General features: G+C 40.3%; 1 protein-coding gene across 7 annotated transcripts in view; it reads left to right on the top strand.

Annotated features, from left to right (window-relative positions):
* FAM13A (family with sequence similarity 13 member A) overlaps positions 1 to 17,498 on the top strand; it is a 142,110-nt gene that overhangs the window by 6,569 nt on the left and 118,043 nt on the right. For all 7 annotated transcript variants that reach the window (XM_087962864.1, XM_087962862.1, XM_026672645.2 and 4 more), the window contains 2 exons: positions 3,806 to 4,015; positions 7,937 to 8,117. In XM_087962864.1, coding sequence (XP_087818990.1) covers positions 3,806 to 4,015; positions 7,937 to 8,117 — 391 coding nt within the window. The remainder of the gene's footprint in view (positions 1 to 3,805; positions 4,016 to 7,936; positions 8,118 to 17,498) is intronic.

Raw genomic sequence — 17,498 nt, 5'->3', positions numbered from 1 at the left:
TTCCAAACCTTGGTCCCTTTAAGACGGGTGGACTTCAACTCCCAGAATTCCCCAGCATGACTGGGGAATTCTGGGAATTGAAGTCCACCCATCTTAAAGGGACCAAGGTTGAAAAATTATATTCTCTACAAAACAATGCATTTTGTTTTGTTTCCATTTTTATTTCTGGTCAGCTCAAAGACGGCCTATTTTTTAAAAAAAGGCTCACACCTCATATTTTTCATCCAACAACAACCCTGTGAGGTAGGTTGCCTTGAAAAAAGATGGCTTGGTCCCAAGTCAGCTGTCACCCGTTTTCAGCCTCCGTGGTGTCCCATCTTCTCCAGGATTTCCCAGGAAGAGCGTTTTACTGATGCCAAATGTTTTATGATTTACAAATCACATCAAGGAACAAAAGTTCAGATGGTTGAGAGAAGCTTTCCCCCCAAATGAAGAAGACAACCAAAATGATGGAGGGGGTGTGTGGATGGTCTTTGAACCCATTGCTTTCAAAAGAGGCTAGAATCCTTGGGACGCCTTAGCGCAAACCCGTGTTGGCGAACCTATGGCACGCATGCCAGAAGTGACATGCAGAAGCACTTCTGCCGGCACGCGAGAGGTCGCCTGGAAGAGCCCCATGGCGCATGCGCGTGCCGCCGCCCGACAGCTGATTGTTGAATATCTGGCGCGTATGCGGGGGCGCAGGGGGCACATGCGCAGAGATGCATAGCACGCATGGGACAGGTTGCGTGTCCATGCGCAGAGATGCACGGCACATGCAGGGGGATTGCGTGCACATGCACAGGGAGCGTTGGGGGGCAGCACCCATTGCCTTCTGGGTGCTGACACGTGCCTGTGTGAATGCGCATGCAATTTTCGGCATGGGAGCTGTAAAAGGTTAGCCACCACTGGCTTAAATCCACGCATCTCAATCTCAGCGACTTTAAGATGCGTGGATTTCAACTTTCCAAATTCTAGCTGGAGAATTCTGAGAGATTGAAGTTTATACAGATAGCCCTCGACTTATGAGTTTTGTTCCATTTTACGACCTTTCTTGCCATGGTTGTTAAGTGAATCACTGCAGCTGTTAAGTTAGTAACATGGTTGTTAAGCAAATCTGGCTTCCCCACTGACTTTGCTTGTTAGAAGGTTGCAAGAGGTGATCACATGATCCCAGGACACAGCAATGGTCATAAGTATGAAACACGGTCATAAGTCACTTTTTTCAGTGTAATTTGGAACAGGCCCTAAATAAACTGTTGTGAGTCAAGGACAACCTGTACATCTTAATATTGCTGAGGTTCAGAAATGCAGGTAGTCCTTGACTTACGACTGCTCTCTTAGTGACTGTTTGAAGTTATGATGGACCACTCCCCCTCTTTAGTCACGTGACTGCATTTCAGACAGTCAGCAACCTGCTTGCATTTATGGCTGATTTTTGTGTCCCATAGTTATACAACTGCAATTTATAATAATAATTATTATTATTGACAAAATTCAATGTTTACTTCTGGTTTTTGGCAGGGAAAAAACCCCATAGCAAACAATGGGTTCATTTAAGGATTGTGGATTCATTTGGCAACTATGATTTGCTTAATGACTGCTGCAAAGAAGTGGTAAAGTTGGGTTGGTCAGGTGATAATGACCTGCTGACAAATGTCACAACTTAGCAAGCGTCATCTTGCTCTTGTTTTACAACGTTTTTGTGAAGACCTGTCATTTACTTCCAGTTTTCAGCAATACAGGCCCATAGCAAACCATTGGTTCTCCTAAAAAAACCCATAAAAAAAGGTCATAAAATTGAATTGGTCAGGTGGGTGACTGACTTAATGACCAACATGATTTAACGACCGTAATTGGCAGGCTCCGTTAACCTTGAAAGTCAACGACTACCTATATGTAAAACTACAATTGTAAGATTCCCCTGTTGGCCGTGAATATTGGAAATTGCATGCCCAGTAGATGCAAAATATAGAATAGAATAGAATAGAATAGAATAGAATAGAATAGAATAGAATAGAATAGAATAGAATAGAATAACAGAGTTGGAAGGGACCTTGGAGGTCTTCTAGTCCAACCCCCTGCCTAGGCAGGAGAACTTACACCACTTCAGACAAATGGTTATCCAACATTTTCTTAAAAACTTGCAGTGTTGGAGCATCCACAACTTCTGGAGGCAAGTTGTTCCGCTGATTAATTGTTCTAACTGTCAGGAAATTTCTCCTTAGTTCTAAATTGCTTCTCTCCTTGATGAGTTTCCACCCATTGCTTCTTGTCCTGCCCTCAGGTGCTTTGGAGAATAGCTTGACTCCCTCTTCTTTGTGGCAGCCCCTGAGATATTGGAAGATTGCTATCATGTCTCCCCTAGTCCTTCATTTTGTTCCTATACAAACTTAGGAAACCAGGGATCAAAGAGAATGACGCTCAAAGAATCAACACTCGCACAACACAGCCTTAACTGAATTTAAGAACTGGGAGAGGGAGACGTTGAAGTCGGGGGCTTGGAAATTACTGATTTTATGCCCAAATGTGTTCAACTGCAATTCCAAACATTTCCCACACAGCTTTTCAGACCTATTTCTAGATTGGCAATCCTGACACACCTGGATGGTGCCAGATTAAAGAAATTTGAAATCGAACTTGTTTCCCTGCTATATTTTCATGCTCTCCAGCAGATGGCAGACTGGGATTTCTGTTCATTCTGGCTATTTTTCTTCTTCTCTTGATTCTGCAACATTTAGCATATTGACAGCTTCTTACATTAACCTTGTTAGATGGGGCATTGCAATCATACCCAAATGGCTGATGGGATGGAATGGAGAGATTGTAGCTCACTTAATGTGTAAGTCAAGTGGGATTTGAACACTGGATTTCACATCTTAGAAACTGTTCTTCACTGTGGCCTCTGCTCCACTACGTGATTTAATAAATACAGTTTACAGAAGTTTCAGGTCCTTTTCTTGGAGCTCTGAATAGCAGTGGCTCTGTGGATATTCCTCTTTCTTTAGCTGTACAGGTAGTCCTCGACTTACGACCAAAATTTATTTTCTTAAGAAGGCCGTGGTTAAGTGAGTTGCGCCCGATTTTAAGATATTTTCCCATGTTGTTAAGCGAATCACTGCCATTATTAAGTAAGTTTGGCTTCCCCCGTGGACTTTTTTTTGTCAGATGCAAGCTGGGAAGATCACAGACTGCAGTCCCGTAACCTGAGGAAGCTTCAACCATTGAAAAAAAAAATAGATTTCAGTTGCAAAGTGTTCAAATTTGGATCATATGATTGCGAGGATTGTAAGTGCGACTGGCAGTCATAAATCACTCTTTCCACTGCTGTTGTAACTTGGAACGGTCACTAAGTGAATATCTGTAAGCTGAGGACTACCTGTAGCTCTTTTGGAGACCCAGGCCAATAGGAAGGACGCTACTTTCTTTGAAGGCTCGTTTCTTAATCCTGAACATTAGTGAGAAAATGTGTAGCCTCATCTGTTCTCATTATGTTAACTTCCTGTGTGAAGTTTTTCCACCAGTGGGGCTTTAAAAAATGCAACTGTGCATGCTCATTGGCCAATCCTTTCGTGCAGGGGTGGGGAAAGGTGACCCCTTTATGACTAGTGGACTTCAAGTCCCAGAATTCCTGAGCAGCCCTACTTTAATGCTCATTCCAACCTGCTCCTGGATCTACAGCTTGGATCTCAGTTTCCTGGTCCAGAAAGGTGGAGAGCACCTGATTTTATGAGTTTTGCCATCATTTGTTCTATCCAGATTTTTTTTTTTTAACATAGGCCAGGAAATCTGCTTATCTTATCTCATTTTATGTATGTAATTACAGGTCTCAAGCAAGAAGGTCTTTTCAGGGTGAATGGTAACCTGAAAACAGTGGAACAGCTGCGCATGAAGTACGAGGGTGGAGATCAAGTAGATCTCGCCACAGAGGCTGACGTAAGCTCAGCCGCCAGTTTGTTGAAGTTATTTCTGCGGGAGCTGCCAGATCGGGTGATCCCTTCTACCCTTTACCCCAAATTCATCCAGCTTTATGAAGGTGATGGTTTCTCATCAAACATACATTCCTTACTGTGTGGTCTGCTACTTTTACTTTTTTTAAATAATAGGTATCATTGTTTCAGACAGGATAGATGCAATTATTTTGTAGAAACCCTTTTGCAGAAATGGCTTGACATATTCATCACCTATAATGCTTCATATTCACATGAAAACAAAATTACATGGGTGAATAAGTCTATCCTATATTTTATGTGGAACTTTAATTAGAGTGATTGCTTTGGAGCAGCTTATTTTGATTATTGCAGATTAAGGAAGGCTAGCAGCTCCATGGTGAAGCAGATAATTTGTATTTAGAAGACTCCAAGTGAGTTCCCTTGTATTTTAATGTAGGCTTGAACTATTCTGCTTTGGAGAATTAAATCTGCTTCATGTGAAATGTTCTGTATGCTAGGTGAATTGATTTGTTCACTTTACTCATGCTTCACATTAAGCTATGATTTCTTATTAAAGTGTTTTTTAAAATATTCCACAGTTGGCTGGTTTACACAGCTATGCAAGCAATAAAGCATAACTTAGAAAACAGAGTTAATGAGCCACATAACATGCTAAACTGCAAAAGTCCAAATATATTACAGCTTTCTAGTATTTTTGATGTACTAAACCATGCTTGATTTTAACCATGGCTGAACCATAGTGACATGATTCTGATGCATACTCTGTTAATTCATCACCTGACATGATTCTGATGCACCTGGAATGACTGCTAAGCCCAAGCCAGACCAGTCACATTAAGGCATACAGTAATTAGATACATCCATGTAGAGAGCATTAAACAAATCTTTATTTTTCTACCCCAGGAGAATTATTTTCTAGGAAAGAACCTGCAGTTCAATTAAAAATAGTATATTTGAACACAAATTCTTCATTCTCATTTTAATAGAACAAACCATGTCACTGCTCAGTGAAATCTCTTTCAGTTTTTCAATATTTTTCAATCTTTCTTTCAATCTCTCCCTCCCTACCTCCCCACTTCCTTCCTTCCTTCCTTCCTTCCTTCCTTCCTTCCTTCCTTCCTTCCTTCCTTCCTTCCTTCCTTCCTTCCTTCCTTCCTGTATTCAACAAAATTACAGAGTTGAAAGAGATCTTGCAGGTCTTTTAGTCCAAACCCCTGCTCAACACCTTATATACCATTTCAGACAAATGGCTGTCTAATTTCATTTGCAAAATGTTGAATTCTTTACATTGAGCTTGCAAATGGCTGCTCTTTCAGAATCCAGAACAACCTTGCAGTAAAAAAAAAAACCCGGCCTTCTTAAGTACTATTCTGGGCTGTCTCCGCTTTCAGTCCTGTTTGTCCCTTGTCCCCAGGAATTTTTTTTTTTTAATAAAATCAGTGTCCAACTGTTTGGTCATAGGGTTTGTTTCCATAAACACTGTATCACTCAACAAGACCTGGTTATGTATTGCACTACCCAAGTAATAAGACTAAAGGAACATTTGCTTATGTATTGTTTACAGAAAAAACAAGCAGTAATTTAGGAAGTGGGTTAGAGGACTTTTCCAGCATGAACTTAAAGGAAGTGCACAAGTTTTGGAAAAATCAAATGATCTATGCATCTTCTCGAAGCAAATTCCTTTTCAAATAGAGCAGGCATATTTTATTGTGTGTATGTGTCTTTATATTTCCTTGAAAATCTAAATTCTCATCAATGGCCCTGGTAGCTTGGGCGCTCTCACATTGGAAGGCAGGGAGGTGTCCAGATTGAAAAATGCTGAGTTAGAGAGACCATTGGTCTGACTAGCAGGGTTGCTATCATGGACTTCTGTAGGAACATCCTGTGTTATTTTCCTTCCCCCTTGCTACTTCCAATGCAGACACCACTGTTTTGTTTACTTATGGCAAACACAGTGTGTGATGTGCAAACCCAGGCATACTAATTTAATACTAATTTAGTCCTTGACTTATGACCGACCACAGTTGAGCCCAACATTTCTGTTGCTAAGCAAGAAAGTTGTTAAGTGAGTTTTGGCCCTATACTACCATCTTTCTTACCACCGTTGTTAAGTGAATTGCTGCAGCTGTTAGGTTTGTAACACGGTTGTTAAGTGAATCTGGCTTCCCCATTGATTTTACTTGATAGAAGGTGATGACCCCAGGACACTACAGCCGTCATAAATACATGCCAGTTGCCAAGCATCTCAATTTTGATCACACAGGGATGCTGCAATGGTCGTAAGTGTGAAAAATGGGTCATAAGTCCGTTTTTTTCAGAGCTATGGTAACTTTGAACAGTCAGTAAAAAAATGATTGTAAGTCAGTAATAGAATAGAATAGAATAGAATAGAATAGAATAGAATAGAATAGAATAGAATAAAATAGAATAATAGAATAGAATAGAATAGAATAGAAAATAGAATAGAATAGAAAATAGAATAGAATAGAATAGAATAGAATAGAATAGAATAGAATAGAATAGAATAGAATAGAATAGAATAGAATAGAAAAGAATAGGAGTTGGAAGGAACTACCTGTATATGGGAAATCAGGCTAGAATAACTTTTAGCAAATCAGCATTAAGAAATCTTAGTTTTAAGTGTGAAGTGGAGAATAATAATGGATTTCCATATTTTTGTAAGATCAGATTGCCTTCTTTATTTATTTTTTGCAAAGTTTAGAAATAAGTTAGTCTTTTTCCATTGCTGGACTGATCTTACTTCCTTAAGCAAGAGCCAAATACATATTGCAAACATGCCGGTTAGTTTAAGGATACCAAGGTCAGGTTGACACACAGTGCTGATTGTTTTTTCTTAGCACAGTGTCTGATCCAAATGGGTGTTTGTTTATCAAACTTGCATGCCACCCATCTACCAGTGACTTTGGGAGGGTTAGCATTTCACAACACAGCATTGAATGTGACCCAGACCACTGTGGTTTAGTCAAACCATTAAGGCTTTCAAATCCTGGCTTTCTGTAATGCGTGCATCAGACCAGTACACTTCACCATGACAATAAATTGTCTAGTGATGAACTTTATCTAAATAATAGTACAAAGACTCAGTTATGAGCCCAGGATCCAATCTCTTTCATAAGGAAACAGGTTTCCTGGCTATCTGCCTGATTAGGAAATACTTTGGACAGCTAATTGCCTCCTACAAGCTCCCCGCTGACTTTTCAGCTGATTTGGTATTTTTCTATTTTAACAAAGACCTTTTATAATTTTGTGGAAAACCAGCAAGATGCTAATCTCTTTCAAGATAAAAGTACTTTGTAGTCAAGGTAGCTATAATCAAACTGTTTACTTGATTTATATTGAAGAAGTTGAATTCAGCAGGCCTAGCTTCACCTTTTCATTTCATTCAGTATTATGTAGAGAAGGGGAATCCAAGCTTGGCAACTTTAAGACCTGTGGACTTCAACTTCCAGAATTCTGGCTGGGGAATTCCAGGAGTTGAAGTCCACAGGTCTTAAAAATTGCCAAGATTGGACACCCCTGCTGTATTGTAGAGCAATAGAAGAGAGACAGAGAGAGAAAGATGTCACAATCAACCAATTCCCACTTTGATTCTTAACTTCCCCAGCAGAGGTTCTTTCCATAAATTTGAACTTCCTCTTTCCTCTGTTTTGGATGTGTGTTTTTCTAGCCCTTGTTTAAACATGACATTTGACCTGGAAAGTTACAGCTAACTCATACTTCATGGTCATGGTTTGAAGAAAATTTGCAGGCGGTGGTTTAGGGACAAAATTCTAAGCAGGAACAAATTTCATGCCAAACTGCAATTGAAGTAAAACAGAAAGATGAAGTCATAGTTTATTTAGTTAAGGTACTTCCATTAATGATCATCTTCACATTACTATCTCTTTTCTTTTTTTTTTTAATTCAGTACTGTTCATTTCTGCTACTTTTGTTTGATGTGTACCACAGAATAGGTGTATCATATTTTCTTTCTCTCTTTACAGCCAGCCAGAAGTGTGGTATGGAGACTAGCGATTTAAGAGACCTTCTGAGGCAGATGCCCGAGACTCACTATTGTCTCCTTAAGTATCTTTGCCACTTCCTGAAACGGGTTGCCGAGCATCATTCTGAGAACAAGATGAATGTTTCCAACCTTGCTACTGTTTTTGGACCAAACTGTTTTTGGTAAACTCATAATTTCTTTCCCTCCAGTTATAGGCCAGACCTGATGTAGGGACCCCAGAGAATCAATGCTAGACAAATGTTGAGACTCTAGAAAGAGTGCAGAGAAGAGCAACAAAGATGATTAAGGGACTGGAGGCTAAAACATATAAAGAATGGCTGCTGGAATTGGGTTTGTCTAGTTTGATGAAAAGAAGGACTAGGGGTGACATGAGAGCAGTGTTTTGATATTTCAGAGGTTGCCACAAAGAAGAGAGAGTCAAGCTATTCTCCAAAGCACCTGAGGGCAGGACAAGAAGCAATGGGTGCAAACTAATCAAGGAGAGAAGCAACCTGAAACTTAAAAGAAATTTCCTGACAGGGAGAACAATTAACCAGTGGAACAACTTGCCTCCTGAAGTTGTGAATGCTCCAACACTAGGAATTTTTAAGAAGAGATTGGACAACCATTTGTCTGAAATGGTATAGGGTTTCCTGCTTGAGCAGGGAGTTGGACTAGAAGACCTCCAAGATCCCTTCCAACTCTGTTATTCTGTTCTATTTCAAGTACAAAATAGTATGTTACTGTAGAGGCCACAGGGAATGGCCTTCCTCAAGAGGAACAGCCACTACTAAGGCAGCAATCAGACAACTGCCCCTTCTCAGAAATGAAAACATCTCAGACAAGCCATTCCTTAGTTCACACCAAGATAAAGGGAGGGAGGTGGGCAACAGATTCAGACTTGCAAGAGTCTGTTATTATAACTGTTACAATAAAAACAGCCCTGCCACTTATATGGCATTGGTTTCTTAGTCTGGCCTACATAATAGGGCTGACAGCTATCTAGAGAATGGCCTGTTTGATCTTTTTGTGTGTCTAGCGGACACGTTTTATATCAAAAATGCTTGAAGGCAAGCATTCCAGAGAGGAAAACGGGATCTTAAAAAACATTTTATACTTTAAAACATCTCATTGTTTTGTCAAACATTATTTCATTTCAGGGATATCTGACCCCAAAACAACTGTGAATGGCTTATATTTTATAGGATTTATATCCCTTTCTTTAACATTTGGATCAGACTTAAAATAGCTAAATTTGTGCTATGAGGACATATTGCATACAAGGGTAATTTAGGCACTGTTTGAATCTCTTTTGATGAATAAACTGCTGTGATTTATGCATTGGTTTCTTCACATGCACTTATTATGGCACTATATTTTATAAGTCAGGCAAAATCCATTTTGACTTTGTACGAATGTAGTACAACAGAAACAATAAATCCTATATTCTGATGCAAAAAAACAGCAATATTTATATTATCAGGATGCTGTTAGGAAAAAAAAAAGACTATTTATTTGATTTTTATCCCACCTTTATTTCTTTTATAAGTAACCCACTTAATACTCCTTTCTCTCCCTATTTTCTCCACAACAACAACCCTGTGAGGTGGGTTGGGCTGAGAGAGAGTGACTAGCCCAAAGTCACCCAGCCAGGTTTCATTGTTAAGATGAACTACATCTCCAGTCTCCTGGTTTCTAAGCCAGCACCTTAACCACTAAGCCAAACCTCTTGATTTCCACTGGCTCTTCTCTGTCCTTGTTCAAAAAAATTCAGTGAGGTTAGAATTAGTTTACTCCTTTCACAATCAAACAAGAATCTTCTTCTTTTTAGCTATTTTAATGCTGCTCTTTGTAAGTGTTTGTTCCTTTTCTTTGCCTCTCTGTAATGGTGTTTTTCCTTGAACCCTGTGATTCCTTGTTTACAATCCTGCGGAATCTGAAGAAGGTTGAGCAGTGGGCAGCAATGAACAATCTCTCAGGGATTTTATTTGTGCCACGTGCACAAATAACATTGTTGCTTGTGGTTTGATATTTTCTGGCACAGTCTTTTTATTCTTCTTCTTTTTCTTTAATAAAAAGCAAAGAGAAATGTTCAAAAGAATTTAATGTTCTTCTACATTGAATGTTTTCAGGTAAACTTTTGCAAGGTTTCATGTTTTGGCACTTTGTTCATTCAAAGTGTGAACAAGTAACTCAGTGATGGAAGACTTGTTTTGAATAGTTTGGATTTTAGGATCCTACACAGAAAGGTCGAAGGAGAACTTGGGGAGCAGAACTCAGGAACAATCAATGCTGAATGATAGGTACTGGTGGTGTCATTCACTTTGATGTAGCCTCGTGCTGTTAACTATTTATGTAGAAGTCTCTGTTGAATTTGCTGTTGTTTAGTTGCTAAGTCATGTCAAATCTTTGCAGCCCCGTGGACTATAGCAGTGGTCCCCAACCTTTTTTGTACCAGGGACCAGTTTCATGCAGAAACACTTTTTCAAGGACCGGGGGGAGGGAGTCCGAATTTGGTGGTTTGCTTGCAGACGTTTCATTACCTGACTAGGTAACATCTGATGTTGTTACCTAGTCGGGTAATAAAACGTCTGCCAGCAAACCACCAAGTTCAGGGAGCGCCAATGCCTCCTCATTACAACCTTGAGCGACAGATATTCTCTTCTATTGGGACATTTAAAACGGAGGGTTTCAGCTGCAGATTCAGGAACTGCGCCGGGCTGAGGAACGCCTTCAAAACTGAGCGCTGGGTGGCGGCGGCCCACAGCTGTCTCCGTGGCTCAGGACAAGTCCCTGCAGGATGGCTGAGAAGCCCCGCCTCTCGGCCCTGCCTCCCTCAGCCTCATCCCTCAGGTGTCTGCCTCGTTCCTCTCTCAGTCGCTCTCTCGCTCCTCCACTAGCCCAGGAAGAAACCACTTCAAAGAAGCCGGCAGGGTGGCTTTTCCTGTCAGCGCAGCTCCTCCGAGCGCCCGTTCACCCCCACCCCGCCGCCAGCGGTTCAATCCAGTGCTCGTTCTGCCTGCCTGCCTGCCTGCCTTCGTTTCTGGTTGTTTCGGAGCAGCTTCGGCTGAGTAAAAGAGGTGAATAGTTATTATTCTCAGCCGAAGCTGCTCCGAAACAACCAGAAACGAAGGCAGGCAGGCAGGCAGAATGGAGCACTGGATTGAACTTGGATTGATTGGCGGCGGGGTGGGGGTGAACGGGCGCTTCGGGGGAGCTGCGCCAACAGGAAAAGCCACCCTGCCAGCTTCTTTGAACCAGTTTCTTCCTGGGCTGGTGGAGGAGCGAGAGAGCGACTGAGAGAGGAACGAGGCAGGACGAAACCGAAGCCACTGAGCCGGAGAGCAGGACAGGCTTTGGTTGCTTCCTCCCTCCCCTTCTTTCATTTGTGTCCTTGATCCCTGATCCCAGCAGCATTCACCGAAGGCGAAGAAAGCCACCATTTTTATTTTATTTTTATTTTCTTTGCGGCCCGGTGCAAAGTGATCCACGGACCGGGACCGATCCGCGGCCCAGTGGTTGGGGACCCCTGGACTATAGCACACCAGGCTTCCCATGTCCTCCACTGTCTCCCAGAGTTTGCCAAAATGCATGTTCATTATGTTGATCACATTATCTAACCATCTCATCCTCTGCTGTCCCTTCTCCTTTTGCCTTCAATCTTTCCCAATACTAGGGCCTTTTCCAATGAGTCCTCTCTCACTTTCAAACACTACCTAGAACTGAAAATTGTGTTATTTGTTTGTTTTTATATAGACCTATGGTATAAATTATGTTCACTTCTTGCAAAAACTATAATTGTTTTCTTTAAGCCTTCCTTTACAAGCAGCAAATGTTTGTTTTGGGTGCATAGGGTAAAATAATCACTCTGGGCAAATAAAATAATGAAATTATTCAGGAATAATTTTAATGGAGTATTTTAATGGAGTAAGTTCTAAGTATTTGGCTTTAGAAGTGATCTATTTCCGTGTCAGTAATTAGAGATAATTATCACAGCTGATTTAACGTGTTATGTAATGACAGCATTTATTGAGATGGGGCAGTTAAAGGGAAGATTTAAATAATAAAGCAGTATGATTGGAAAAGAAAAGAGTAGTGGTCTCTCAGAGTCTGAAATATGGGTTAACTAATGAAATAAAGTATCAAGAGGAATGTTTTTGGAGAACAAGTGAATCATGGGTTAAATTGAATGTTGAACTAGAAGAAATACAGGTAATCCTTAAGTTATAACCCCAATTGACCCCAAAATTTATGTTGTTAAGTGAAACATTTGTTAAATTAATTTTGCCCCATTTTATGACCACAGTTGTTAAGTGAATCACTGCAGGTGTTAAGTTAGTAACACAGTTGTTAAGTGAATCTGGTTTCCCCATTGACTTTGCTTGTCAGAAGGTCACAAAAACTGATCACACAATCCTCTTTAGGTGGTTTACAAAGTCAACATATTGCTGCCATAATCTGGATCCTCATTTTACCAATTTCCAAAGGATGGAAGGCTGAATCAACTTTGAGCCAGTGAAACTTAAACTGCTGGAAGTTGGCAGTCAGCAGAATTAGCCTGCAGTACTGAATTCTAACCACTGCGCCATCATGGCTCTTATGAGTACTGATTTATTATTACAACATTGATTCCCACCTCTTGTGAAACAATCCCCCTCAAAAAAAATTTAAACTAATAAATCTATTTGCAAATTATTGACTTGTCTTCTATACATTATATAAGCGACAAAATAGCTAACTGGAAGAATAATAATATGAAAATATTAATATAGTTCTCAAAGAGAATGTTGGCATGAAGTCTGAAACAAGACAGCATTAAATTTCCTCAGTTAATTATCCTTTTCATTTTGTGGCTCCAATTTAGGCAAATGTCTTAGCAAAATTATGTTGTCCTCCATCTATGTCTATATACTTTGCCTCCCTTTTTTCCCCCATTCCTCATTCGACTTACTTGTTGTAAAATTGCCAGGCATCTAATTGCAAAAAAACAGCTCTGGGGTAAATACAAGAGCTTAATTGCACCCTTGTTTGAGCTTCGTCATATCCCTTAATCCTGCTTAATGATTTTAGTCATACTCCCTTTTTTTTTTTAGAGATAGTACTGGACAATATTTAACTACAAAATGCTGCCACTCTGGTCTGTGACTGGACATGATTCACCAGAGATTATAATGTTTCACTTCCATGTAGTCAAATTCTTCAATGTCTTCTAATCTAATGAAATGCCAGTGTGCCGTAATCAATTTTTTTTTTCAGATTGGGTCACTTAGCGATTGGCAGGTGTGTTTTACAGGTTCGCACCAAATTCGATTCGATTTAGTATAAATGTCTCCACCGCCATCTGGCATAGAGATCTACTGTATGTCTTTCCTTGTTTCTTCTAATTCCCAAGCTCCTAAGAGTAGTGTGGGCCCTGTTTCTTGATACACATAACTCAACTAATGAATACACTGCTCTAATCCAGTCAGTTAATTCTGGCAACTTGCCTAGATGTTGGTTTTAGTGTAAAAAGAATCAGAACTCTTTGAGGTAAAGCTAACTCTCACATCACCTATCAGTTGTGGTGTCCAGAGATAATTGAGAGGTTTAGCAGAGGGCATATTTATTTTCCTCACTCTCGGAATAGAGATGAAGCCCCCAAAATAGCTTTTCTAGGTATCCTGTCTCCATTATTCACCACCACATGGTGGTGATGGAAAAGCACCAGAGCAGGATGGTTACAAGTACGTTCTCTAGTATAACACTGACAGAAAAGCAATCCGATCCCACCACATTTTTTAATCTTCTTGGTTTTTTTTTTCATTTCTAAATCCAAGGGTGGGGAACAGGCATGCCATAGCAGCTTCCCAGTCTACTTTGAAACAACTGGAGTGACATAAACGTCTGTTCTTTATTTCTGCAGGAGAACTATGTACAGTCTTGCAGTCTTAAACTGAAGAGGGCCTGATTTGGAAAGTAGTGTTCCAGTAGCGTTCCTTGTAGCCATGAGCTGTGCCGGAAATGTCAGAAATAGATGCTCCTCACGGAGAGAAAAAAAGAGTTCTTCATTATGCAGTTAGTGCTCTCTGCTTGGACCCACACTTCATAAGAAGTGAATTTGGTTTGTTACTAAGAGCCTGAAAGCAGTCCTCTCTTCTTTCTGCCCCAATTCCGATGAAAGGGAAATTGGCAGATACAGAACATCTGGCAAGCAATCAAAATCTACCTAAGCAGAGCAGGAATTTGGAGCTTCAAATGGCTTTCTTTCAAAGCTGTTGAAAGAAAGTCATTTCTTTGGCTTTGGTGAATCTACAAAGATTCATTGACCATGGCCTCCAAATGAACAAGATGGGCATCAAACTAGATTAGGAGATTCAGAAGAAGCTTGCACCACAAGGAATTGTTGTCTATTCCATTATAAGCCACAATATACAGCCTCGATATTAATATACCTGTGGCAATATCTATAGGGTTGCCACAGGATTTTCTGGGTTCTCCTTGACAAAAGGCTCCTTCTGAGGGACTGTAGAAAAATCATTTCCAGCAGGGACTGATTGTAAGATGACATCCCCATGGACCTTTCCCACAATCAAATATTCTGACTCCAGTGTAGGAAACCAATATGTTGGATTTAGCCATGGTTGGATTTAACCAAGCCGAGATGAGACCATCCAGTTCACCCAAAGAGGGCTGACATCAGTAGACTGTAAGATGGCCTGAATCATTGTCTTTTAATGATCCCATAATCCCTTGTGGGGTAGAGTTTGGGCAACTGAATGGAGCTGAGTGTTTACTGGCTGGATGCCTTTCCTGTTGCCAATGTGGAGTTATATTCAGCAGATAAATTCTTATTGTTCCCAGAGAGAGAAATATCTGACTCTACCTAGGATCAAACTCACAGCCTCCTGATTGTGAGATGAGAGCTCCACTTCTAGGCCACCACACCAGTCTATAAGATAGCCTGAACAGTCCCTTTGAATTCTGTGATTCTGGGAGCATCAACATGTTTCTTTTATTGTACACCTGTTCTGTGATGTTTATCGATTGTCTTCCCTCCTCCAAACTGTAGTCTGTATATTTGGGTTCCCCTTTCCTTGATTCCATCAGCTTTGCTTTACTTTTTAGAGAACGGTTTCTCTATAAAGCACAGTTAGCGGGGAGTTTTGGGGACATGTGACACCATCCTTTTAGTATAACCCCAGATTTGTCGGGCAGAGGAGACAAATGAACACTAATTTAAATGCATCCAGATTTTTGTAAAGAAATCAGGCCCTGCCATGCCTTAGACACAGGAAACCCTGAGATTTCAATTTAATGGAGTTGCGAGGAAAAAAACGGGGAGTGTTTATTAGTTTTGCCAATCTTATCTATCATCCTTTGGAATGTAGCAGAGTCTTTTGTCTTGGCGGTTCTCCATAACAACCTATAAGTAATCTCCATCTAATGACCATTTGTTTAGCAACTGTTTGAAGTTACAATGATGCTGAAAAAGTGACTTATAATTGTCCTCTCAATAACGAACATTACAGCATCCTTCTGGTCACATGATTGCTATCTGAATAGTCAGCTACAAGTTGGATTTTCGATCGTTGCCGTGTCCCAAAGTCACATGATCACCACTTGCAACTTTCCCAGCCAGCTTCCAACAAGCAAAGTCAGTGGGGAAGCCAGAGGGAATTTGCAAGTCGGGATCACATGATATTTTGCTTTACAAGTGATCCACTTAGTGACTATGACCATAGTTGTAAAATCAGGTGGAGTCTCATTTAATGACTGCACCACTTAATGACAAATTCTCCGGTCCCTATATATGGTCATAACTCAAGGACTACCTGTATATCTATTGGTCAGACTTACCAAGTTTCACTTTGATGTGAAAGTAGTAATTGCCAAATTGGGAGTTCCTATCCATTTTAAAGGCATAGTGTAAAATTACTCACGTTACTACTGCCAAAGAGCATCGGAGTAATTTACTTCTAGTGTTATTTGATAGCATGGAAGAACATACCTTCTGCCACTTCAAAAAATAGCCAAGAATCAGAGCCTTCACACTCAAAAGTTCCTGCCTATCATTTCTTGGAAAGTTATATGAGGCATTGAGTTAAAAATAAACAGATAAGGGCAGTGCCAATAAAGTATAACATCAATAATATTTATGCTCTCTCTCTCTCTCTCTCTCTCTCTCTCTCTCCCTCCCTATCTATCTATCTATCTATCTATCTATCTATCTATCTATCTATCTATCTATCTATCTATCTAGTAAGTTGCTCATGAATAATTGTAAAGTGTTTAAATATGACACCATTTTTATCAAATCTTCCTTCTTCCTTGGATGCAATGTTGCAAAGAGTGTCTTGCCCAATCAAAATTCTTGTGTGTGATGAAAATGTTTCATTAACCAAGAGGACACCACCTATTGTGCAAGAATTTTCAGGCAGAAAAGAAAAAAGGATCACTCACATGGTTAATCGTATGGGAGATTAAGGAGATGGGGGGAGGGGAGCTTGCAACACAGTTTTTGTTTAAAGCAGCTTTAAACAAACAAAGTCTATTTACTCAGTAGCATAACACTTGATTTAAATTGGATTTATGTATTTAGCAGTCTCTGTGCACTTATGAATAGCAGGAAGCAGAATTAAAAAGATTTCTCTTAATAGGCTAGAAAATGTCCAAGGGAAAGCTACAAAGAATGGGCAGCCTCAGCCAAATTTCTACCAGCAGGAGGAACAATTTAATTGCAGCACCAACAAACATAGATATGGGATGGTTTTAGGTAGTAGGGATGCTATTTTCGGCTCTGTCATTTTCTGGAATTGATATTGTTAACAAAACACATCAAACTGGCTTTTATTTTTTAATGAATTTTGCCATTCCTTCTTTCACTGAATTGCTTTGATTTGTTACGGTGCCTCTTTTTTAAAAAAAATGACATAGTATTAGTTGCCTTGGTTGGCTTTCAGCCAAAATAAGTGTAGATGGTGGGTTTTGAAAATAAATTGTGTACAGCTAACTGCAGGTATGCAAAAGTGAGATGTATGTTTTGTTCTCCATGCTATTTTATTATTTTATTTTAATGGGAGAGTTGTCTTGGATTTGCTGGCAGCAAGTCAATGAAAGCAAGCTATCATCTGTGTCTGATACTCTCTTTGGAGTGGGCAAATCATGTCTTCCTTTTGAGCAACAATGTATATATAACCATCCTTCCCTGCTTCCAAGTCTTTTCTCTCTTCTAACATTAAATGGCTTTTACAAGGCAGGTAATACTTGCCACTTGAATTGCTACCCAGCTCTTCTACTGAAATTCAGTGTAAATTATGACACTGACCCAGAGCTAATTAAGGAGATTGATATTATGAGCAGGATTTTCATCAGGGAGTAGGTCAGGGGTGTCAAACTCAAGGCCCGTGGGCCACATCTGGCCTGCGGGGTGCTTAGATCTGGCCTGCGGGGCCACCCTGGAAATAGCGAAGGACCGGCCTGCGGTGCCTCTGCCAGTGAAAATGGAGCTTAGGAGTGCCGCGCACTGTGGCCTTGTTCGCTGGCGGAAGCTTGCAGGAGGCCGTCATAGCTGGAAATTGAGCCCT

This window comes from Notechis scutatus, chromosome 4 (assembly GCF_049901735.1).
Source record: "Notechis scutatus isolate UNSWTSFEM ecotype Mainland chromosome 4, rNotScu1.2, whole genome shotgun sequence".
Classification (NCBI taxonomy): Eukaryota; Metazoa; Chordata; class Lepidosauria; order Squamata; family Elapidae; genus Notechis; species Notechis scutatus.
This window is presented reverse-complemented; position numbering and strand designations above follow the sequence as displayed.